Source organism: Ursus arctos, chromosome Y (assembly GCF_023065955.2).
Source record: "Ursus arctos isolate Adak ecotype North America chromosome Y, UrsArc2.0, whole genome shotgun sequence".
In the NCBI taxonomy this organism is placed as follows: domain Eukaryota; kingdom Metazoa; phylum Chordata; class Mammalia; order Carnivora; family Ursidae; genus Ursus; species Ursus arctos.
In genome coordinates, this window is record NC_079874.1 from 760477 (window position 1) to 787114 (window position 26638).

Below are 26638 nucleotides of genomic sequence, written 5' to 3' on the forward strand. Positions count from 1 at the left end.
CTGTGTAAGTACCTGTGGCTATCCCCTAAAACCACACAAGTACACATTGACAACCTGAGTGTATAACTGCTCATTCACCTGAGGATGACCCCAGTCCTGCCACCAGAACAGATTCACCAGACTATTAGATTTATGAAATTCAAAAGAAAAGGCAACTGACCTTAAGTATGGCACATTGCAAGGTCATCTCTCAATACCTCACAGACAAAGATAAATAGAATTTAGATTATAGAATACATTGCTGGATCAATAACTGGTTTAAGAACTGTACCAAATAGGTAGCTAATGTCTAGTTCAAGTCATATGTCCAGTGATGTTTGACATGGTAAAACAAAACAAAACAAAAATGTGCATGTGTCTACAGTTGGCACCTGCATCTAGCTCCTGCAGCTAACCATGTGCACACCACCAGCTCTGGCCATGTTCACCACTTGCCCCCATCCCTTAACACCAGACATGAAGGCATGATGACTCAAGCAGCCCTTGCAGCCACCACAGATCCCCCCACAGCTCTTACCACAAATGATCACACATTTGTCAATGTTGTTGGCAGCATCTTCCGGAACTGATAAGACACCATGCCCCTCAGGCCCAGATCCACCCGTTGGCCTCACACTTGCTGCCCAGTACTACCAGACCTGAGACCACAGCATACTGTGTGCTCCCCTGCCACCATGCAGGAAAAGTATTTCCTTGCCAAAGTCAGTCCACAAAGTCTGGGAAAGGTGACTGCTTCTTGAAATGCACAAAAACCTGTGCAAGATAACAGGGATCATGAAGAATTAGGAAAACATATCAACTCCAAAGGTACACAGCACACTCAGTAAGTGACCCCTAAAAAAAATAAATAAATAAAATTTTTAAAAAATGGAGATCCACAAATTGCCTGACAATTAAAAATAATTGGTCTTAAAACCTAACAAAATTAGCAAAATAACACAAGAACAGAATGAGAAGTTCACCGGAGATATAGAAAACAAGAAAAAGCAAAAGGAAATTTTATACCTAAAGAATACACTGACCTAAAAAATACAACAGAGAGCTTCAACAACAGACTTGATCAAGCAGAAGAAAGAATCAGTGAACTTAAAGATAGGGCATTCAAATTTATCGAGTCAAAGGAGGAAAAAAAGTGGAAATGAAGGTAGATACCTATGGTACCTACAGGACACCAATAAAAAAACAATATTTGCATTATTGGAATGTCAGAAGGTAAAGAGAGAAAGAGGAAGAAAGTTTATTTTAAAAAATAGTGGTATAAATTTCCTAGTTTTAGGGAAAGATATGGACATCAAAAGTCTCCAATCACGTCCAAGCCAAGAATACTTCACTGAGACTCATTACAATCAAATGATCAAAAGTCAAAAAGAGAGAATTTTGGAGCAGCAAGAGAAAAGAGCTTCTCACATACAAAGAACCCCTATATGGCTATCAACAGATTTCTTAGCAGTAACCTTGCAGGCCAAGAGAGAGTAGGATAATATTTTCAAAGTGCTGAAAGAAAAAATTGCTAACCAAAAGAATCTTTGCCAGCAAACGTGCTTAGAGAATAGATCTCAAGTGTCCTTACTAACACCACCACCACCATCACCACTAAAAACAACAACAAAGTAAACACAGGAGGTAATGAATATGTTAATTAGTTTGTGCTAATCACATTGCATGGGTCCTGGTCAATAATTTGGGGGAGAGAGTTAAGATGGCGGAGGAGTAGGGGACCTCTTTTCCAGCCGGTCCCCTGAGTCGAGCTGGATAGGTACCAGACCAGCCTAAACAACCACAGAATCAGCCTGAGATGCAGGAAGATACATCTGGATCTCTACAAATGAACATCTCCAGCGCTGCGTATTGAGGTACGAAGAGGGGAGCCGTGAAACAGCGCACAGATATCGGAAGATAAACGGAAGGGGGAGGGAGCCGCCATGTTCGGGAGCCGGGAAGCGGCAGCCACCTGCACGGGGGAGTGGCCGGACTCATGGACGGCACCCATGAGAGAGCAGACTGAGACCGGGAGCCGGGTGCACGTGCCACCAGGGATCTCGCGGGACACCGGAATCTAGGTGTGCTCACTGGATCCAGACTGAGACCGGGAGACCCCGGAGCGTGCGGGGCGGCTGGCGGCTGGCGGGCCACCTGCACGGGGGAGCGGACGGACTTGCGGTCGGCACCCGCGAAACAGCAGACTGAGACCCTGAACCGGGTGCGCGTGCCACAAATCTTCTCACGGAACTCCAGAATCCCAGTGTGCTCACCAGAAATAGACTGAGACCAGGAGATCCGGGAGCTCCCGGGGGCGGCTGGCGGCGTTAGAAACACAAAGGACAGAGACGCGCCGGCCCTGGAAGTGAGGGCAGGGATGCCAAGTGTGGGACGCACATCCTGGGACGCTGCAGGGTTGAGCAGCACCAACAGTAACGGAGTTAAAGTGGCCAGAACATCAGTGGAGAATGGGCCGCAATCCCTCTGTTCTGTGACAGTTCGGCCTCTGCTGCTCCGACTCTCAGAAGAGGCATAACAGACCACCAGGGAAAGCCGCCAAGAACAAAAGCCTGGAAATACCGGCTCACAGCGTGCCCATCCTCATCCCCCCTCGCAGGGGACACGGAGACTCAACCCAAACACGGTTGCCTGAGTATCGGCGCGGCGGGCCCTCCACCAGAACACAGAAGGCAGGCTGAAAAATCAAGAAGCCCACAACCCGGGGCGCCTGGATGGTGCCCTCATTGAGCGCCTGTCTTCGGCTTAGGGCGTGATCACTGCATTCCGGAAAGGAGTCCCTCATCGGGCTCCTCCGCTGGGAGCATGCTTCTTCCTCTCCCACTCCCCTGCTTCTGTTCCGGTTCTTGCCGACTGTCTGTCTCTCATTCTCAGAAAAATAAATAAATAAAATCTTTAAAGAAGAAGCCCACATCCCTAAGATCCGTATAAAAGGGGGCATGGCCCCCAACAGGGGAGCAGCAAGATACACAAGCCAACTCTTAACCAAAATAAAGAGACATATAAATAAAAATACATTAATAGTAGGGGACCTCAACACTCCACTATCACAAATAGACAGAACACCATGGAAAAAACTAAGCAAAGAATCAAAGGTTATGAATGCCATACTTGGCGAGTTGGACCTCATAGATATATATAGAACACTACACCCCAGAACCAAAGAATACTCATTCTATTCTAAAGCCCATGGAACATTCTCAAGAATAGACCATGTTCTGGGACACAAAACAGGTCTCAACCGATACCAAAAGATTGAAGTTATTCCCTGCATACTCTCAGACCACAACGCTCTGAAATTGGAACTCAACCACAAGGAAAAATTTGGAAGAAACTCAAACACTTGGAGACTAAGAACCATCCTGCTCAGGAATGACTCGATAAACCAGGAAATCAAAAATCAAATTAAACAACTTATGGAGACCAATGAGAATGAAAATACAACAGTCCAAACCCTATGGGATACTGCAAAGGCAGTCCTAAGGGGGAAATACATAGCCATCCAAGCCTCACTCAAAAGAATAGAAAAATCTAAAATGCAGTTTTTATATTCTCACCTCAAGAAGCTGGGACAGCAACAGAGGGACAGGCCTAATCCATGCACGAGGAAGCAGATGGCCTAAATTAGAGCTGAAATCAATCAAGCAGAAACCAGAAGTACAGTAGAGCAGATCAACAGGACTAGAAGCTGGTTCTTTGAGAGAATCAATAAAATTGACAGACCACTGGCAACACTTATCCAAAAGAAAAGGGAAAGGACCCAGATTATTAAAATTATGAATGAAAAAGGAGAGGTCACGACGAACACCATTGAAATTGGAAGGATTATTAGAAAGTTTTATCAACAGCTATATGCCAATAAACTAAGCAATCTGGAAGAGATGGAATCCTTCCTGGAAACCTATAAACTACCAAGATTGAAACAGGAAGAAATTGATTCCTTAAACAGGCCAATTAATTATGAAGAAATTGAGTCAGTGATAAACAACCTTCCAAATAACAAAACTCCAGGCCCGGACGGTTTTCCTGGGGAATTCTACCAAACATTCAAAGAAGAAATAATACCTATTCTCCTAAAGCTATTTCAAAAAATAGAAACAGAAGGAAAGCTACCAAACTCATTCTATGAGGCCAATATTACCTTGATCCCCAAACCAGGCAAAGACCCCCTCAAAAAGGAGAATTACAGACCGATTTCCCTAATGAATATGGACGCCATAATCCCCAACAAGATACTTGCTAATAGAATCCAACAGTACATTAAAAGGATTATGCACCATGATCAAGTGGGATTTTTACCTGGGATGCAAGCGTGGTTCAATATTCGCAAATCAATCAGCGTGATACATCATATCAACAAGAAAAGACTTAGGAGCCATACGATCCTCTCAATTGATGCTGAAAAAGCATTTGACAAAATACAGCATCCTTTCCTGATGAAAACCCTTCACAGTGTAGGAATAGAGGATACATTTCTCAATCTCATAAAAGCCATCTATGAAAAGCCTACTGCAAATATTATTCTCAATGGGGAAAAGCTGGAAGCCTTTCCCTTACGATCAGGAACTCGACAGGGATGCCCACTCTCGCCACTATTATTCAACATAGTACTAGAAGTCCTTGCAACAGCAATGAGACGACAAAAAGGGATCATAGGTATTCAAATCGGCAAAGAAGAAGTCAAAATGTCTCTCCTCGCAGATGACATGATACTCTATATGGAAAACCCAAAAGAAGCCACTCCCAAACTACTAGAAGTTATAGAGCAATTCAGTAACGTGGCGGGCCACAAAATCAATGCTTAGAAATCAGTTGCATTTCTATACACGAAAAACAAGACCGAAGACAGAGAAATTAGGGAATCCATCCCATTTACAATAGCACCAAAAACCATACATTACCTTGGAATTAACTTAACCAGAGACGTAAAGGACCTATATTCTAGAAACTATAAATCACTCTTGAAAGACATTGAGGAAGACATAAAAAGATGGAAAGATATTCCATGCTCATGGATCGGAAGAATTAACATAGTTAAAATGTCCATGCTACCCAGAGCAATCTACACTTTCAATGCTATTCCGATCAAAATACCAAGGACAGTTTTCAAACAACTGGAACAAATAGTCCTTAAATTTGTATGGAAACAGAAAAGGCCCCGAATCTCCAAGGAACTGTTGAAAAGGAAAAACAAAGCTGGGGGCATCACAATGCCGATTTCGAGCTGTACTACAAAGCTGTGATCACAAAGACAGCATGGTATTGGCACAAAAACAGACACATAGCCCAATGGAACAGAATAGAGAACCCAGAAATGGACGCTCGGCTCTTTGGGCAACTAACATTTCATAAAGCAGGAAAAAACATCCGCTGGGAAAAAGACAGTCTCTTCAATAAATGGTGCTGGGAAATTGGACAGCTGCATGCAAAAGAATGAAACATGACCACTCTCTCACACCATACACAAAAATAAACTCCAAATGGATGAAAGACCTCGATGTCAGACAGGAATCCATCAAAATTCTAGAGGAGAACATAGGCAGCAACCTCTATGACATCGGCCAAAGCAACCTTTTTCATGACACATCCCCAAAGGCAAGAGAAACAAAAGATAAAATGATTTATGGGACTTCATCAAGATTAAAAGCTTCTGCACAGCCAAGGAAACAGTCAGAAAAACTAAGAGGCAGCCCACAGAATGGGGGAATATATTTGCAAATGACACTACGGATAAAGGACTGGTATCCAAGATCTACAAAGAACTTCTCAAACTCAATACATGAGAAACAAATAAACAAATCAAAAAATGGGCAGAAGGTACACTTTTCCAATGAAGACATACAAATGGCTGACAGACACATGAAAAAATGTTCAAAATCATTAGCCATCAAGGAAATTCAAATCAAAACCACACTGAGATACCACCTTACGCCAGTTAGAATGGCAATAATAGACAAGGCAAGAAACAACAATTGTTGGAGAGGATGTGGAGAAAGGGGATCCCTCCTCCATTGTTGGTGGGAATGCAAGTGGGTACAGCCACTCTGGAAAACATTGTGGAGGTCCCTTAAAAAGTTAAAAATTGAGCTACCCTATGATCCAGCCATTGCACTACTGGGTGTTTACCCCAAAGATACAGACATAGTAAAGAGAAGGGCCATATGCACCCCAATGTTCATAGCAGCAGTGTCCACAATAGCTAAATCGTGGAAGGAGCCGAGATGCCCTTCAACAGATGACTGGATTAAGAAGTTGTGGTCCTTATATACAAGGGAATATTACTCAGCTATCAGAAAGAACGAGTTCTCAACATTTGCTGCAACATGGACGGCACTGGAGGAGATAATGCTAAGTGAAATAAGTCAAGCAGAGAAAGACAACTATCATATGGTTTCTCTCATCTATGGAACATAAGAACTACGATGATCGGTAGGGGAAAAAAGGGATAAAGAAAGGGGGGTAATCAGAACGGGGAATGAAACATGAGAGACTATGGACTATGAGAATCAAACTGAGGGCCTCAGAGGGGAGTGGTGGTGGGGGAATGGGATAGGCCGGTGATGGGTAGTAAGGAGGGCACGTATTGCATGGTGCACTGGGTGTTATACGCAACTAATGAATCATCGAGCCTTACATCGGAAACCGGGGATGTACTGTATGGTGACTAACATAATATAATAAAAAATCAAAAAAAAAAAAAAAGGGGGAGGTTAATTAGAAGGGGGAATGAAGCATGAAAGACTATGGGCTCTGAGAAACAAACTGAGGGCTTCAGAGTGGATAGGGTGGGGGAATGTGATAGGCTGGTGATTTGCTCTAAGGAGGGCACACATTTCATGGTGCACTGGGTGTTATATCAACTAATGAATCATCGAACTTTACATAAGAAACCAGGGATGTACAGTATGGTGATTAACATAATATAAAAAAAATAATAAAAAAAAAAGGCTGGAACAGCAACACAGGAACAGGCCTAATCCACGCAAGAGAAAGCAGTTGGTCAAGATTAGAGCAGAGATCAATGAATTAGAAACCAGGAGCACAGCAGAGCAGATCAACAGAACTAGAAGCTCGTTCTTTGAAAGAGTAAATAAAACTGACAAACGTCTGGCAAGACTTATACAAAAGAATACAGAAAGGAACCAAGTTAATAAAATTATGAAGGAAAAAGAAGAGGTCACAACCAACACCAGTGAAATTGGAAGCAATATTAGAAACTTTTATCAACACCTTTATACCAATAAATTAAGCAATTTGGAAGAGATGGAGGCCTTCCTGGAAACCTATAAATTACCAAGACTGAAACAGGAAGAAATTGATTTTTTTAAACAGACCAATTAATTATGAAGAGAATGAAACAGTGATTACAAACCTTCCAAAAAACAAAACACCAGGACTGGATGGTTTTCCCGGGGAATTCTACCAAAAAATCAAAGAAGAAATAATACCTATTCTCCTAAAGCTATTTCAAAAAATAGAAACAGAAGGAAAGCTACCAAACTCATTCTATGAGGCCAATATTACCTTGATCCCCAAACCAGGCAAAGACCCCCTCAAAAAGGAGAATTACAGACCGATTTCCCTAATGAACATGGACGCCAAAATCCTCAACAAGATACTTGCCAATAGACTCCAACAGTACATTAAAAGGATTATGCACCATGATCAAGTGGGATTCATCCCTGGGATGCAAGGGTGGTTCAACATTCGCAAATCTATCAGTGTCATAGATTTTATCAAGATAAAAGCCAAAAATCATATGATCCTCTCAATAAATGCAGAGAAAGCATTTGACAAAATACAGCATCCTTTCCTGATTAACCCCTTCAGAGTGTAGGGATAGAGGGTACATTCCTCAATCTCATAAAAACCATCTATGAAAAGCCTACAGCAAATATCATTCCCAATTGGGAAAAGCTGGAAGCCTTTCCCTTACGACCAGGAACACGACAAGGATGACCACTCTCGCCACTATTATTCAACATAGTACTAGAAGTCCTTGCATCAGCAATCAGACAACAAAAAGGGATAAAAGGAATCCAAATCGGCAAACAAGAAGTCAAAATGTCTCTCTTGGCAGATGACATGATAGTCTATATGGACATCCAAAAGAATCCACTCCCAAACTATTAGAAGTTATAGCGCAATTCAGTAATGTGGCGGGATACAAAATCAATACTCAGAAATCAGTTGCATTTCTATACACGAATAATGAGACTGAAGAAAGAGAGATTAGGGAATCCATCCCATTTACAATAGCACCAAAAACCATACGTTACCTCGGAATTAACTTAACCAGAGACGGAAAGGATCTAATTTCTAGAAACTACAAATCCCTCTTGAAAGACATTGAAGAAGACACAAAATGATGGAAAAATATTCCATGCTCATGGATCGGAAGAACTATCACAGTTAAAATGTCCATGCTACCCAGAGCAATCTGTACTTTCAATGCCATCCCGATGAGAATACCAATGACATTTTTCAAAGAAATGGAACAAACAGCCCTTAAATTTGTATGGAAACAGAAATGGCCCCAAATCTCCAAGGAACTGTTGAAAAGGAAAAACAAAGCTGGGGGCATCACAATGCCAGATTTCGAGCTGCACTACAAAGCTGTGATCACAAAGACAGTATGGTACTGGCACAAAAACTGACACATAGACCGATTTAACAGGATAGAGAACCCAGAAATGGACCCTCGGCTCTTTGGGCAACTCGTCTTTGATAAAGCAGGGGAAAACATCCGGTGGAAAAAACACAGACTCCTCAATAAATGGTGCTGGGGAAATTGGACAGCTACATGCAAAAGAATGAAACTTGACCACTCTCTCACACCATACACAAAGATAAACTCCAAATGGATGAAAGACCTCGATGTGAGACAGGAATCCATCAAAATCCTAGGGGAGAACATAGGCAGCAACCTCTACGACATTGGCCACAGCAACCTTTTTCATGACACATCTCCAAAGGCAAGAGAAACAAAAGATAAAATGAACTTGTGGGACTTCCTCATGATAAAAAGCTTCTCCACAGCCAAGGAAACAGTCAAAAAATCTGAGGCAGCCCACAGAATGGGAGAATAATTTTGCAAATGACACTACGGATAAAAGACTGGTATCCAAGATCTACAAAGAACTTCTCAAACTCAATACATGAGAAACAAATAAACAAATCAAAAAATGGGCAGAAGATATGAACAGACGCTTTTCCAATGAAGACATACAAATGGCTAAGAGACACATGAAAAAATGTTCAAAATCATTAGCCATCAAGGAAATTCAAATCAAAACCACACTGAGATACCACCTTACGCCAGTTAGAATGGCAAAAATAGACAAGGCAAGAAACAACAATTGTTGGAGAGGATGTGGAGAAAGGGGATCCCTCCTACATTGTTGGTGGGAATGCAAGTGGGTACAACCACTCTGGAAAACAGTGTGGAGGTCCCTTAAAAAGTTAAAAATTGAGCTACTCTATGATCCAGCCATTGCACTACTGGGTGTTTACCCCAAAGATACAGACGTAGTGAAGAGAAGGGCCATATGCACCCCAATGTTCATAGCAGCAGCGTCCACAATAGCTAAATCATGGAAGGAGCCGAGATGCCCTTCAACAGATGGCTGGATTAAGAAGTTGTGGTCCATATATACAATGGAATATTACTCAGCTATCCGAAAGAACGAATTCTCAACATTTGCTGCAACATGGACGGCACTGGAGGAGATAATGCTAAGTGAAATAAGTCAAGCAGAGAAAGACAATTATCAAACGGTTCCTCTCATCTATAGAACATAAGAACTAGGAAGATCGGTAGGGGAAGAAAGGGATAAAGAAAGGGGGGATAATCAGAAGGGGGAATGAAGCATGAGAGACTACGGACTCTGAGAAACAATCTGAGGTCTTCAGAGGGGAGGGAGGTGGGGAATGGGACAAGCTGGTGATGGGTAGTAAGGAGGGCACATATTGCATGGTGCACTGGGTGTTATTGCAACTAATGAATCATCGAACTTTACATCAGAAACCAGGGATGTACTGTATGGTGACTAACATAATATAATAAAAAGAAATTTAAAAAAAAAGAAACATAATTTTTCTCTATGATAACCCTCATTTCCAGAGGTGGTCAAATAAGACTAATTATTTGTTTGAAAAACTAGTCCGGTTTGAACAGATGGCCTAATTATTTACATAAGCTCAGCAAGAATGATTGATCATATAGGTCTTTTAGAATCTGCTTTGCTAGAACTTTTATAAGGAATCTCCTGGTCGAACTTTTAGCAGCCTCTCCAGGCCAGAAGCCAAGCCAAGTACTTGCCATCAGACATGCCTGCAATACCTGTATATGTGGGTGGATTCCTCTTCATGAGGTCCACCAAAGTATCCTGAGGTTCCTGCACCTGCCAGGAAGCGACATTCTTTACTCACCTGGCGCGGCGGCTAGGAACTTTGTAAGCAAGGTATCAGGCCAACGTTTCCAAGGGGTGTTATAGCTCCAGGTCTCATAAAGTCAACCTTAGTTCCTGAAAGCTGTTTGGTCATATCTGAGTCTATGCATGTCTCTCTCAAATATGACATTCCAGTTAAACTTTGTTAAAATAACCAATGTTTCCAGTGGTGTCCTGTTACAAGGAGAACAGATTCTTATTGAACTTTTGCAAACAATTGGCATGATTGTCATGGAAGAAAGAATACTTACTGAGACCTTTTGAATTTCAGAGGGTTCACGTACAGAGAAAAGTTAAATGCTTCAATTTGTTCACAAGTGACTACTTCATCACATTTTTGTAAGTCATAGATCTCTTAAGAGAAAGTTTTTTTTAATTTGGAAGAGTAAACAGTAGAGAACCAGCAATGTTTCAAACAAGAGTCACAACACTATAATCATCTTTTTAGTTCATTTAGTCCCATGTTACTAATTCTGGTTTAGTTTGAATGCAGCTTCAGTTAGTTCCGGAAATTCTTACCCATTTCAGTTTTGATCTTAAAGATATTGAATACCTGTTTTCCTCCAGAAAGTCCTTCATATGAACTTCCTTGAAGATGAAACTCATTTTGCAAGACAAGAAGAACAATTATTAATGACCAAAAAAACTTCAGAAATGGACACTGCCAATGATCTGAGCATTCACCATGATACAATTGACAAGGGAACTCAGTTATTTTGTGACACACAACACTTCAACAGCCAGAACATGGAGTGGTGATCTTGTATTAGCGCATCGTAACTTTAGGAACTGCACATTACCTCCAGAATAATTATAGCACCCACCCAAATGTAACCCAAGGCTTATTTTGCTTAACAGGACTTCCCCAGTAACTTAGCCTACCAAGTAAAAGGTCTAATGAGTTAAAGACGTTTCACTTACAACTTAAATCTTGGGAAGGTTTGTTAAAACCTTAGTTCTAGCACATGCCTGAATAGAATTACAGATACCACAAAACTCAATTTTATTTTACCAAGGTGACAGTAAGAGATTTGAGAAGCAAATAATGTAGGGTTCTATAGTTACTAGTAAAACTTAGTTCCTTTAACATTGAGAAGTTTTAACTAGGTAGTGAAGACCTGATAACGACTAAACAGAAACTTTTTGTTTTCCAGACGAGAGAGAGAGAGAGAGAGAGAGAGAGAGAGAGAGAGAATATCTTTGTTTACTTTTTCTTATCCAGAGCAGATGAATAATACAAGAAAATATGTCTTTTTTTTTAACAGAGAGAAAGCAGTCTTTCAATATTATACTAGTGTATACTATTTTAAAGTCTATGTATTTTAATCTTAATCTGTCCTGACCACACCTAAAATTTCATTCCAAAGTTTTTCCTTCACAAACCTACAACTTTGCACTTAGACCCTGTCCCAAGCCATTTCTTTTAAACAACCAGTCTCGTCTAGGACAAAATTACCTTCTTTCACCTTTAACAAAGATGTATTCCCATTTCCTTATATCTTTCTTATATATCTTCTACTCTTTACAGACAGAGTTGTTTTCCTTAATTCCATCAGCCTCAATTACGTTTAGCAGAATTTCTCACTCTTAGAAACCTTACTCTCCAGGGAAGACAAAGTAGCAACCAATTGTGAACTGTTACATCAGAATTCTTTAGATGGCAAATTTATAGGAATTAACTAAGCACAAAACATGCTTACCCACAGATTTAAATACCTTTAGTTCCTTTGCAATAAGAAGTCAAAGCACAAACCTATGTCTAGTTATCAATGATTTAGCACTTTTATCCTATTTTGGGAAAGACTTAGATGTCTAATGATTTTTATTTTAGTATCTTTTGCTAACAAATTGCAACAGAGATAACACGAGTTTATTTGGCCTTCAGTAAATCTTGGTGGAATAAAAGTTTCACTTCTAGTGCAGATAACTTAAAAGACATGTCTGATGAGGGAACGGAAGGCAAGCTGAGGACAAAGCAGAAGCTGACACCCGGCAATCCCCTCCCCCTGGGATGTATACAACATTCCTCAGGCACTGAGGAATGGCTGCCCTAAAGGACAAAGAAACCATTAACCTATAGATACCACAATCCTGCAAGTCTCCCTCAGTTTGCAAACGTCTTAGCAGTTTACAAGAACAAAGCTATCAGTAACCTAGCTTCCAGAAGGGAATGTATGTAGACATCATGAAATTTCCTTACTACCTACAGCCCATTAACAAGTCCTTGAAAGAGGCAGAGTGACATTCCTCTGGGAACTCAGTGGCCTAGATGTTAATACTTTGCTGAGGGCCAACAACAGTCCTAGCCTGACGCCACCCCCTCCACCAAGATCCTGTAAGTCCACCTTAACATATAAAAATTCCTTTGGAAACTTCCTTTCTCTCTAATCCCTCCCCCCAAAAAATACCTGTTGGCAATCATCCCCCAAGCATATGGCCCACCGGTATACATCTGAAGGGTCTCGTGACTAAGGTTTTATTAGACGGTAATGCATGACTTTTTCCCAAAAATAGCTAGCCCCCTCAAGGTCCTGGAAACCTTGCTTCCAAAATTCTTTAGAGACTATCCCTAACCCCCTCGCAACTTGAGGGTATATAATGGGCCACTCCTCATGACCCTGGGGCAGTTCTTTCTGCCCACGGGTCCTATCCCCCTGCTTTAATAAACCACCTTTTTGCACCAAAGACGCCTCATTGGCTTCGGACTCCACCCCACTGAACCTCACCTGTATCCCACAACCTCATCATGTCTATCTTAATTAAACTGACAAAGTTAACTTGGGTTAAATACTGAACTATGTTCCACCTGGATCCTCCCCAATGTCAATTTTTTCTGAGACACTGGTGGGGAAATCTGGAGTAGGTGGTGTTTGGTCCAGGGGGTGCTCTTCTCGACCCTTCACACTGAAGGGAGAAGGAGCCATGGTGCCTCAGGCACTGAGGATGATCTAGAAGCCAGTTATGCAGGCCACACCCAAGGTGGTGTAGAACCAGGGGAGGGGGAAAGAGAAGAGGCAAAATGTTGCCAGAAGGCAGAGAAAGGAGTTCCTGGTTTCAGAGCTCATCAGCTCCAGCGTCATGTCTTCCCACCACCAAGGGGGATAGACAGTCCATGTCAGGCCAGAGAAGACAGGGGGTTTTGTCAGCTGCTTGGGAATATTTCTTAAAATCCCTGTCCTGGGAGACTAACCCCAGGTGACTCCAGTTATAGCCTGTCACCTTTCCATTAGCCCCCTTCTCCTTCTTACCGGGTCTCCTCCTGGGCTCTGTGCCTTGTGACCCTCTTACTGCCTTCTTTGCCTCCTTACTCACAATCCCAAGGCTAAGTTACCAATTAAGGTTTTTTTTTTTTTTTTTAAATAACATATTACTTATAACTCATCAAAGAGCAACTTTTAAACAATAAGGGTAAAGTAAGTTGAGTTTTAACAAATACGCAAATGGTATAAGATTGTCACCATAACTAAGATTAACTAATCTTAATAGAATCATGGAAAGTATATTTCAATGGGTATTACAATTGTCACACTCAAATACGGGAAGCAGAATGACATTTTAGACTATCATAGATTTTGAAGATTATTGGAAAATAATATCAAACATTTTCTGGGGAGTTACTAAACATTAGATATTTGTCTAAGCAATTAATAGACATAATCTAATTTGAATCTTAAACTCTGTTATGTAAACACTGCCTATACTTTGCAGATGAGGAACTAAGACACAGCAAGTTAGAAAAGCTGCTCAAGTCTCATCACTAGGAAGTGGTCGAAACAAATTTTGAAACCAAGTTGCAGGATTCCAGAACCCATACTTTTCCTCCTTGTGTTTGAATCGATGTTTCAGATTATCAGATTTTTTTAAAAAATAACATATTACTTATTTTCTATATGACCAAAGTTACATTATTTAAACTCTACAAGCGCACATGTTTGGTGTTTTGGGAAATTAAATGAAAGTATATGCCTAACACACTCAACATAAGGCCTGGTTTATCAGAGACACTCAGAATTCTTAGTCTCCTCTCCTCTTTCTTAAAGTCAAGGAGGAGGGCTCCTGTTATTTTACATTTCGTTTCTGTCTGGATCAAGTTTTCTGTGGGCTGTCAGAGCTGCTAATCAGTTATCTCTTCACACATGTCACTTAGAAGAAGCAGGAACACTCTTCCTGCAGCCCTTGGGCCCTTTAAATGCAGAGTGAGAGCCTCTGCCTGGTCTGTCCGTGCAGCAGCTCACTGTCAGCACCTTAGTGCAGTCTGACTGGCTCAGGAGCCTGGAGTTCTTGATAATCCAAGGAGAGAAATGTCTGCACCCTGACACTGATGCAGGGGCTGCCACTCCCAGGGGGCTGTGACCTGGGCCACACACAAATGCAGCATGCCAAAGGCTGAATCCACTTTGATGAAATCGGAGTCTTTCCTCTATAGGAGGGCTCATTGGACTCATTTAAACTGGGCTGTAATTCTCACTGGATCAGGCAGATCTTGGAAACACAATACTTTCACCATTCCTTTGAAATGCAATCAGCTATACAGGAATTTCATCCACAACTACTAAGTCACAATGTGACGTCTGGTCAGAACTGCATTCTGCCATATTTTATTCTGATTTCTTTCTTTCTTCTTTCTTTCTTTCTTTCTTTCTTTCTTTCTTTCTTTCTTTCTTTCTTTCTTTCTTTCTTTCTTTCTTTCTTTTTCTTTCTTTCTTTCTTTCTTCTTTCTTTCTTTTTTCTTTTCTTTCTTTCTTTCCTTCTTTCCTTCTTCCTCCCTTCCTCCCTCCCTTCCTCCCCTTCCTTCCTTTCTTTCTTTTTTTTTTTTTAGAGATTTCATTTATTTATTTGACAGCCAGAGACAGCCAGTGAGAGAGGGAACACAGGCAGGGGGAGTGGGACAGGAAGAAGCAGGCTCCCAGCAGAGGAGCTCGATGTGGGATCCCAGAACGCTGGGATCACGCCCTGAGCCAAGGCACACACTTAATGACTGCGCCACCCAGGCGCCCTTATTCTGATTTCTAAAACCATTGTTTCATGTAGAGTCTTCTGGCCAATCAAAAGAAATATTTCCAAACCTTAGTTTCCTTCCCATCTATCATTTCCTCTTCTCTGCAGCTCAGCCTCAGGCCTCGAGTCAGAGGAGGATGGCAGTCCCCACGCTTCCAGATGGGCTCATCTGTGTCCAGAGCTGATCCCTGATGCTGCGCCTTGCTGCTCCCAGGTGGGGCCTCCCTGATAAAGAGGCTCTGCTTCCTTACAGCCTTTGGGCTCTTTTACTTGGGTTACAGATATCCTACTCTGGCCCTTCCTATTAGCACAGAATCTGACTCACAGGGGCAGAGTTTGGGCTACCTGGATCCAAGAATCAATATAAGGTAATTGGTCAGGGTGTCTGGGAGTCCTGACCATAATTTTGTAAACGATCTGGACAGTGGGTACGTCGTAGGGCACCCTCGAAGGGCCAGTTGACCCCAAAGGTGTCCCATTCCAGTTCGCCTAATGTGTATAATTTTCCAGGAGACGTTTTGATCCCATAGTCTCCTGAGAATCCCTTCTTAAAATTTTGAGCATATAGTCTAGGACCGTGGGTTTTGAAGAACTTCTGTCCATGATGAACAGAGGCTCTCTTGCCCACCCTATGTGTTCCTCCCTGCCTCGGTGGCAGAAAGACAAACAAGGGTGGGTGTCCGTCCAAGGAGAGACCAATCAGATGCCTGCCTGTCCACTCTCCTGGAGGAGACGTGGGTGTCTCTTAGCCGTAGCGAGTCCATATAAACCTCAGACCGGCGTCCCGAAGGGCTCGCCCTAGACTCTATGAGGTCACCATAGAAAGAGGTTGGGGCCCACTCAGACTTCGTTGTCCCAAGACTGTGGAGCCACAGACATACACAGGCCATTCATTCACTCACGCCCTCACACCGAAGTTATTACAGGACCTCCCCCCCTAGGAGGCCCCCCCACCTGTGGAATTCCTTTCAGAAATTCCTTACTGTCCCCCCTTTCAGGAGGTTCCTGTCCTGTGGGACCTCCCCCATGGGAAGTCCCCAACGTGTGGAATTCCTTATGGAGATTCCTGGAAGGTGGCTGTGTTTCCCCTCTGCTCAGTGGAAGCAGGTCCTGACTACAGATTCCCAGGATGCTTACCGAGTCCAGATGACTTGCCAGGAGAGTTGATTGACTTCTCCTTGGAGTCCGGCTGGGGCAAGACTGCCCAGGGGGTCGGAACTCCAGGGTGAAGGAGGACCTGGAATACCGTCAGGTGGCATGTTGCCTTGCTTTGATCCCAAGTTCCTCCCTGCTCCAGTGCAGTCGAGCCACCGGCCAGTGGCTCAAGGCGCCAGAACAGTTGGAATCTCGCTGGGGACTCCAGAAATGTTGCGGAAAAATAAGAATCAGGCCGGCGAGAGACCAAGTGACACTCAGAAAAGTAGGAGAACTCGGATTTGTTTTGCGCCGGTGGACCCAGATGAGCGCCTGCTCCACATTCTGGGCCCCGGGGGCAACGGGATTACAGGGCTTTTATAGGGGAGTGCAGGCAGTCAGGCTCCAAGGGCTATGCTAGGTGGGTTTGAACTAGGGAAGTGGGGGCTGCTTTAGGTGGGAACAGTAGTGCAGGGAGCCTGTGGCAGGAAGCCTGTTTACAGAAGCAGAAATGGCTGGTTATCGCTTGCTCTCCGTAGGGCTTCTGGTTATCTCTAGCTTATTGTTAGTAACTTTCCATCTTCTGGGGCCTCCTGGCCTGGGCCTGCTCTGGGCAGTTTTCCTCTTCACACTAAATTATTAAAGAAAAGAGAGGTCCACAAAGGACCACAAAATCTTAGTTACACTGTGAGTGAAAATGTGAGTGTCAGTAAGCGCTATATGCCTCATTATCTTACAGGGAAATTGCTATTCAACCAAATGAGTTCAGCTGAGGATAAATCTCCAATCTGCTTTGTTTGAATTCAAATATTGTTTTTTGTCAAGTAATTAACAATAAGCAGTACAAAACACCCTCTGTAATGCTCTTACCCACAGCCACCAACTTTGTGAATGCCTAGTTAATCCACAAGCCTTCTGTATTTCCATTGTTTCTTTGTGAGGCAAAAAAAAAAAAAAAAAAAAAATCATCATGCTTACAGTCACAGTGATGTGGGAAACAAAGGCAGAAGGAACTGTAGATATGATTAAATGTCCTTATAATCTGCAGCCCATTGACAGATACTTGAAGCAGGCAGAGTGTAATATGTTCCTCCGGGAAGTTCCCAACTACCTTCATGTTAATGCCTTGCTAGAGGGAAAAATACCTTAACTTGACAATGGCAAGGCCTCCAGTATCTGGAGAGTCTTCTTTAACATATGAAAATCCTTTTGGAACTTCCCTTGTCTTTACTTTCCCCAACCCCAAAGTATATAATCAGTCAGTTGCCCCTTGCAACCCCAGGGTGGCCAGCAACTCTTTCTGCCCATGGGTCCCATCCCATGCTTCAATAAAATCACCCTTTTGCCCCAAAGGTGTCTCAAGAATTCTTTCTTGGCTGTCAGCTCCAGACCTCACCTACATCCCAAAACTACATCAACATTATTTGAGCTGTTGAAAAAAGCCAGCATGGGCTTGGGCAAAGGAGCCAAAATGTGTTAGTGCCTTGCCCAAAGGCACTGCCAGGATAGCTGGGGAAAAAAAAAAAAAAAAAAAAAAAAAACAACACTGGGACATGGTCTCCTCAGGTGTTAACAATTGCACAAAGAGCATTGCAGCAAAGCTTTGTGTGTCAAGTGCAGTGGATTGAAGTTATTTGTCCAATAAAGAAATGGTTTTCCAACCGGAGAATTGCATTTTATAAAAGCCACAACCTTACAAAGTTGCATTCGTGCTTGGAAATATGTGGGTGACTTTATACAAAAGCTAATTGAAATATGACTGGTGGGAGTCTTGGGGGTGCAGTGGGGCGCGGGGTAATCCCTGTGTTTCAAAAGGCTTCTCTGCAACTTGGGGTGTGAAAAACACTGTCTTTGGTAATAATACGGGTTGCCTCAGAGTTTATGATTTTCTCTTTGAGGCCCTCTAGATAGTTCTTGTCTGAGGAGTTGGTGAGGATGTTGAAAATAAATGCAAATATTCAAAGGAGTAAGTAAATCTTAAGTCCCTCAAATTGGGGGAGGAAGGAAGGATCTTACATTTATGATCTAGAGTTTCTTGTGGCTGTCCGCCTCTACACTCCAGTAGGAACAAATGTGATGGTCCTTTTTTCAGCGGGTTGATGTGATGAAGTAAAAGGACCCAAGAGGGGGCAGTGGACAATTTTATTAATTCCCAAATGTGTAACAATATTTGAAACTTTTCTGAATCTTTGCTAGGGTATTTCAACTGCGGTACTGATGTGGGAAACAAAGGCAGAAGAAAAATTATTAAATTTCCTTACAACCTACAGCCCATTGACAAGTCCTTGAAACAGGCAGAGTGACATTCCTCGAGGAACCCAATTGCCTCGATGTTAATACTTTGCTAAGGGCCAGAGGCAACCTTAGCCTGACCCCCAGGATCCCCTGAGACTACTTTAACGTACAAAAATTCCTTTGGAAACATCCTTTACCTCTAAACCCCCCAAGACACATGTTGGCAATCATCCCCCAAGCATATGGCCCACTGATACACATCTGAAGGGTCTCAGGACTCAGGTTTTCTCCGACGGTAATAAATGACCTTTTCCCAACAATAGCCTAGCCTCCTCAAGGTCCTGGAAACCTTGCCTCCAAAATTCCTTAGAGACTTCCGCTATCCCTAACCCCCTCCCAACTTGTGGGTATATAATGGGCCACTCCTCATGACCCTGGTGCAGCTCTTTCTGCCCACGGGTCCTGTCCCCCTACTTTAATAAACCACCATTTTGCACCAAAGACGTCTCAAGAATTCTTTCTTGGTCGTCGGCTCCGGACTCCACCCCACCTCACCCCACCGCACCCCACCTCACCTCACCGATATCCCACAACCCCATCAGAATGAGAATAAATGCATTTCTTGCTATAATAAGTACATCCCCTAGATTAATAGATTGCACTTTTTTTCTGTTTTGGGTTGTTTTTTTTTTTTTTTTTAATGGTTGTAGTTCGGTTTGTTTGTTTCAATGAAAAGGGGTTTATCTTGCCCTAATGAGTAAAAGCAACTTTACATAGTCCAAGGGATTTTAGTTGATACTAAGAGAATTTATGGTAGACCTAATATGTTAATGCAACACCAATACTAAACATTGTCATTTATTGTGTCTTATATTTTGACAAAGACAATCCCTAAACTCTGGACATGGGTTTGAATGTCAGTGCGTAACATTCCACACACTTAGTCATGCCAAATATTAGTTATAAATTGGAGTTAGCTAATTATCTTTGTCTAAAGGAGTTTTCTCCTATCTCTAGGAGGAGCAAGTGGTTGCAGCTCAAACCCAGGTGCCTAGGCTAAACTCCTACGAATAAGGAGACTTCAAGGCACTATCTTTGCTGGTGTTTACACTTCAAAGAGAAGGCTCCAAGGCCATTAAGAGGAACCTTTCTGGATCGCCATGCTGCCAAGGGGCTTATTTAGCTCTTAAAAAGGTCTAAATACATCTCAACAGAAGAGCTGAGGGTGCATTTACAAGTTTTCTAAAGGGAATGCGCTAAGGAACGGGTGGGGCAAGAGTGGCATTCCTTTTTGGCAATAAAGGAAACAGCAAATTTATTTTTCTGCAGTCTCACAAAAAGTTACTGGGCAAATACGAAGAACACCTTATTTACACGCCAGGCAAGAACCACCCCTTTTCTTTTCACCATACATTCCCATTGTTCTGTTAATCTTTCTGATTTAATCTATTAATTTTGTGTGATCTCAACCAAAAGGCCAGCAGAATATTCTGGTCATTTGAATCAGCATAGAGATCTCAAAAAAATTAAACAAAACAATATACTATATAGCCTAGAAATTCCAAAGGAGGAAGAGTAACAAGGGGACATCTGCTCTAGCAGAAAATAAACCAGAGGTTAATAGCTATTTTTTTTTTTTTTACCAGTACAAATAAGTTTATTGCAAATTGTTTATGGTGGGGTGAAAATAGTAAGCAACCTGAGAGGTTATCAGTAGGGATATTTTTATTGAATAAAATATATTCATACCATAGAGCAGTAAATTCTATGAAAAAAGTGATTTTTTATTTCTATATTTTGAACTGGAGATATGATCATTATATATTAAGGTAAAAAAAGCAAGTTTGCATATATATGTATCCATATGTCATATCTATGCATGAAACTTTACATTAAAAAACACATTTTACATAACATATATGTGTAATATATAAAGCTCATGTGAGCCAGATAAAGGTGAGAAAGCATTTGCAAATTAGTTATTACTGCTTAGTGTTTGGAATGGAGGTGAATGGAAAGAGGGTTTTACTCTGTGTTTGGCTTGTTGTAAATAGTATCTCTTAGGAATAATATTAATAATGATGATAAAAATCATAGCTAACATTTGATGAGAGTTTAAGATGTGGCAGAGACTGTCCTAAGAGCTTTCAGTCTCTTAGGATGGTAGTATTATCATCTTCACCATTTTATAGACAAAGGAATGAGGCTCTGAGGGGTTGGTCACTTGTCCAAGGCTGCACATTTAGTAACAGGCAGACCAAAATTTAAACCAAGTAGTTGTTTTGCAATGCTTATTCTCTAAAGAGAAGATTCCAATGAAAGATTTTTTTATTAATAAAAAATATAAGGGGAGCCTGGCTGGCTCAGTCAGTAGAACATGTGATTCTCGATCTTGGGGTTGTGAGTTCAAGCCCCACAATAACTATTTTTTTAGGTTTTTTTTTTTTTTTTTAAGATTGATTGATTGATTGATTGATTGATTTGTAAGAGAGCAAGCTTTAGGCAGAGAGAGAGGGAGAAGCAGACTCCCTGCTGAGCAGGGAGCTTGACTCAGGGCTGGATCCCAGGACTGTGGGATCATGACCTGAGCTGAAGGCAGACTCTTAACCAACTGAGCCACCCAGGTGCCCCTAATAAACTGTTTTAACTATCATTACACACCTTCATTTTATGAGTAAACATCAAAAGATCAAATAATTCTAAATTTTGCTGAGCCTTTTCGTGCATGTGTATGGAAATCTCACACATTGCTGGTAGATATATGAAATGGTACAAAAGCTCTGGATAAATCTTAGGAAGGTTCACACAAAGTTACCCATCCAGCTACCCTATGACCCAGAAATTTCACCCCTGGGTGTTGCCCAACTGAACTGAAGACTTAGGTTCACTTGGACATTTGAACTCAACTGTTCACAGCACTTATATTAGCAAAACCCTCAAACTGAAAGCAGTCCAAACAAGGTCACAGAAACTGGTAGTTTCGTAAGAACTTTAAGCTGAGTGAAAGAAGGTACATCACAATATGTAATGCGTGGTTTTCTTTACATGAAGCTCAAGCTCCGGCAAAACTCATCTCTCAATGATGGAAATTATGTCATTGATGGAGAAAATTGAGTGCACAGGCAAGTGTTAGGGTCGATAGGGTGATGGAAATATTTTATAACCTAACTGGGGAGGTAGTTACTCAGTTATAAGCATTTGCTCAAACTTCTCAACCTGGAAATTTAAGATCTGTGCATGGTATCTCACATAAGATCATACCTGACTTTTTGTTTTTAAGGAACGGAATATGAAATCAAATATCACCTAATTAAAATATTAGAACCCTCTGTTGAATTAAGCAAAGCATTGGAGACAGATCTATGCACACATGGAAAATGAATGCATGATAAAGTGACATTTCATATCATAGGGAAAAGTATTATCATTGAAACTTAATAGGTAATACATGCTTGTCTATTTAAATAAATCAAGGATGGATACCTACATTACTCTTCCACTAAAATATTTTGTAGATGGAACAATTATTTTCATGTTAGTAATAACTAATAGTTAATCCTTTACTAATGCCATCCTCTGTTCTAAGTATTTTATAGTCATTTTCTCATCAGACCCTTATATACCTTAATTTATTTACTTCTCACAACATCCCAGTGAGGTAGGTTTTCTTGTTGTTACATTATTATTGTTATCATCATCATCATCATGTTAATGGTGAGAACATCAAGGGCCACACAGGTACAGTAAATTGTCCAAGGTTAGGCATAGTAAGTTGCAGGGAAGGGAGTCAAATCCAGATTACAGCTAGAGGCCATGCTCTAGTTTGGTCCTTTTGTCTTTCTAAATATTTCTCAAAAGCTGGCATTTTAAAATATAGCAGATATCCATTACAAAAAGCAAGAATACTGGCTATCAATATATGCTTAAAAACAAACAAAAAGCCAAAAAGCCCTGCTAAAAATACATAGAAGCAGCAATTCCTTTCCAGGAATGTATGCTCCTCAGAAATGAATGTACATGTTCTCCCATGTACATGTATACAAATGGACAAGGAACAGTACTATCTGTAATGACTAAAACTAGAAAATGTCTATTCACATGTCCATCAAAAGTAGAATGAAATAGACACAGAAATTTCTAAAAGTAAGAAACAGAATGTCTGTGAAATTACATTAAGTAAAACAATCTAGACATGGTATTTTACATATCCATCTATTTCAAGTATAAGAAAAGGAAAATTAACCCATGGCGATGAAGGTCAGAGCAGTTAATTTCTGGACAACATGTGGAAAGAGAGGTTTTCAGTATAAAACACTTGCGTGTATAAATACACATATGTATGTGTACACACACACACACACACACATGTAATGTGTATAAACATTTTTAAAAATACAAAGTAATTCAGGAAGTTGTTTGAGAGAAATTGCAATATATATTTCTCATTTAGTTGGCATATAGCTCCGATTAAGCAATACTGTTTCCACAGCAAATTAGTCTGCCTAGTTAACTCTTTCTCTCTCTTTTTTTACTTTGACGTTTGTTTAAAAACATGGCATTTAGCTCTAATATGTACTGCCTTAGTGTTTCAACTTTATTATTTAAGGCATTGTTTTTTAAAAGCTTTGGAATATATGTATTGCAAAGTTGATTTTGATATACAATGTATATTTTAACCATCGATTTGTTTTTATTTTACAAAGCGATGATTTTCTTTGCAAAGTGCCAGTTTTCTGCTTTAGCCTATATGCGAAGTTTATACTGCCTTTGATTTAACTTTTCATTGACATGTACATTAGCTTAGCCACATAGCTGCCTCATTGTCCACCTGCCATGCCACTGCTCCCATAATCTGAATAGTTCATATTCTCAACATTCTTTCTCTACCTTTCACGTGTGTGTGTGTTAACTTAGGAGGTGGTGGAAACAAGTACTTTGTTAGAAGAAAATATTCAGAAGAAGCAGCAAAAATATGGGTGTCATATAGATATAAAAATGAACACGAATTTAATAAAGATTTTCTTTTACCAGATGGATGTTATAAACGGTTCAAAGTGAACGCCAAAGCGCGCAGACATGCGTAGAGGAGAGGAATTGAATTGCAGATGTCGCCAAACCGGTTTTTCCACAGCAGGGATGGGAGACAATATAAAGTAGCAAAGAAGACATCATTTACATATCTAGTAGTTAATTATCTGGGCATTACAAAGACGGGCAAAGTAGCTGAGAGACCAATGAACAGAACGTCTGTGAAGGGTTGCTTCAAAGGATAGGAAGTTGTCCATCACACTACATTTTGTCCGTGTTTCTCAGTACTATATTTTTGTTGCTGAGTTTAAAATAAAGAGTGAGAATTCTGTTATCTATGCTGACGAGTGGCAGATTATTAATTTATACTTGCAGCTATTCAATTTATTTAGAAGCGAATCTGTGGAACAACCAAAATTAGATATGACCATTGTTCTGTTAAAAGACAGATGGGTGGTCTTGGAACTCAAGCAGTTTCAGTAGTGTTAAGGTGATCTCTTGTCAAGGTAAGCAGCCATAAACCCAGACTGAATCAATTCAGAACGTCCTGTAATTCTTTATATGTTAAGCAAGTTTGCCCACTTTATTTTGAAATTAAGTGACGCATAAAATAATAGCAAAATTAATATGAATAGGGCCTCTGTTAGCTAGAGTAAGGAAATCACTATGGAAAATAAGCATCAGAAAGTCCCAGCTGTTGCTTAGGGTAAAAGGGAGGGTCAGCCCACAGCTGTGTAGCCAAGGTTTCTCGGCTGTCACGGAAGCTTGTGGAGCTGCAGTGCTGCTCCTGCTGCAGCAGCGAACTGGCTACGTTCACGGGTTGTGAGGAGCTTAGCTGGTCCTCCATTCCTGAGTGCGCAGCCCTAGTATGGCTGTTCCTGTAGGTGAAGGGGTACCACGTCTCATCCACGCGCACCTGCCTGCATAGCGTGGAGGAAGAAGCTGAAGGTAGCAATTTGTCATCTTTCTGTGGCGTGGCCTTCCGACGGGGTCGATATTTATAGTCTGGGTATTTCTGTCGGTGCATGGCCTGTAGTCTCTGTGCCTCCTCAAAAAATGGCCATTTTTCGGCTTCCGTAAGCATTTTCCACTGGTACCCCAGCTGCTTGCTGATCTCTGAGTTTTGCATTTGGGGATTCTCTAGAGCCACCTTGCGCCTTTGATCACGAGACCACAGCATGAATGCGTTCATGGGTCGTCTGACGCGGTTCTGGCCGCTGTCTCTACTATTTCCTTCGGTTTCACACCGGTAATTTGAGGTAGGATTGTTCATCCAAAATTCCGAAAATGTTCTTCCAAAAGCAAGGATATTTCGTTGTTGTACCGCTGCACAGTGATCATCGCTGTTCAATACTCCGAACATAGCGGAAACGTAAAATTACAACGGTTAAAAGAAAAGGGGTTGGGGCTATGTAGCAACGTTGGAAGGTGTAAGCTTTCGGGCAATTATCTAGACGCTGGCGCTGTAACTTTTGTTTCTAAAATACTCGTTTCTCCTCCCAGCACCTTGCCGCAAACCCGCCCCCTGACCGTCAGCCAAAGCCCAACCTATGCATTCTCAAGCAAAACTTCCAAATAAGGTCACACAACACTGCCTAACTGCTCTACATCTAATTCGCAGCGCTGAAGTCTCTATGCCTCTCTTTAAGAATTGAAACAAACTTTGTTATTATTAATTTATTTTATTATTCCTTTAAATCAAAGGAGGAATGTGCAGCAAAGATTGCAAATTGTTTATCAAAAGTGAAAGTTATGTTTAAAAAACAAACCTTAAAGATAATGTAATTCTACTAGCTATTAAAACACCACAGGATACTGAATTCGTATTAACCATCATCGTGTTTCTTCACTTCTACTTAAACTACAATTCAAAATTCTATGCCAGTTTTCCACTGCCAAATAACTAGTAATTCTATTCTGTTATCTATACTGATGGTTAACGGAATGCAAATATATATTTACAGCCAATAGTTATGGCCAGTCTGTACAATAACTAAATTTTGATATAAAAATTGTACAACTAAAACAGGAAACAAAACAAACAACAAACTAACCAACAGCGGCAACAACAAAAACACATGACTTTGGAACTCAAGCAGTTCCAGGGGTGTTCAGGTAACACTGAAGAGACTGATTTGTTCTCCATAGACTCTACACAGTTATACCTGCGTCACTGTCTTCTGCACTTTCACATAACTGATAACCAAAATAAAAAAACAGAACAAAACAAAGCAAAACAAAAAAGATTTTACAAATCTAGATTCACTTTCTAAATTAGAGCCACCAACTTATCATCTTTTATATTTTACTTCAACCTTAGCGCAAAATTAAAAAAGTCATATTTTACCAAGTCATATTTTTACCTCCTCCAAATAAATTCTGAAGCCAGACTTGAAAATTATCATAGAATATGGTCATGTAATACCATAGGGCGAAACTTTCCCCATGCAAATCTTAAAAGCATATTTGCAAAATGGGACTAACAACCATGCATTGCACAGGACACAGCCTGTTAAAAAAAATAAAATAAAAACAAAAAACAAGGTCTCACCAAGACTGACTAAGAATGATGCCAAAATCCCCAGGGAAATGAAATGATTCATTGCAAGCTATAATTCACATCGCCAGATGTGATTTATGCAATAAATGTTATGATGCATTGGTACTAAAAACTCCAAACAAAGATTAACTTTACTCTCAAAATATGTGTATCGACCCCATACTTTGTATCTTACTCATCTAATAGAGTTTAGTAGTAGTCAAGATCCGAATAAAATGGTAATATATTGTTACCT

The 26638-nt window shown here is 41.0% G+C and overlaps 1 protein-coding gene across 1 annotated transcript; it reads right to left on the reverse strand.

Moving 5' to 3' along the window:
• Positions 1-24507: 24507 nt before the first annotated feature.
• Positions 24508-25221, reverse strand: LOC125282558 (sex-determining region Y protein). The gene has a single exon (XM_048217594.1). The coding sequence runs from the start codon at positions 25204-25206 to the stop codon at positions 24508-24510; it is 699 nt and encodes a 232-aa protein (XP_048073551.1). The 5' UTR covers positions 25207-25221.
• Between the last annotated feature and the right edge of the window lie 1417 nt (positions 25222-26638).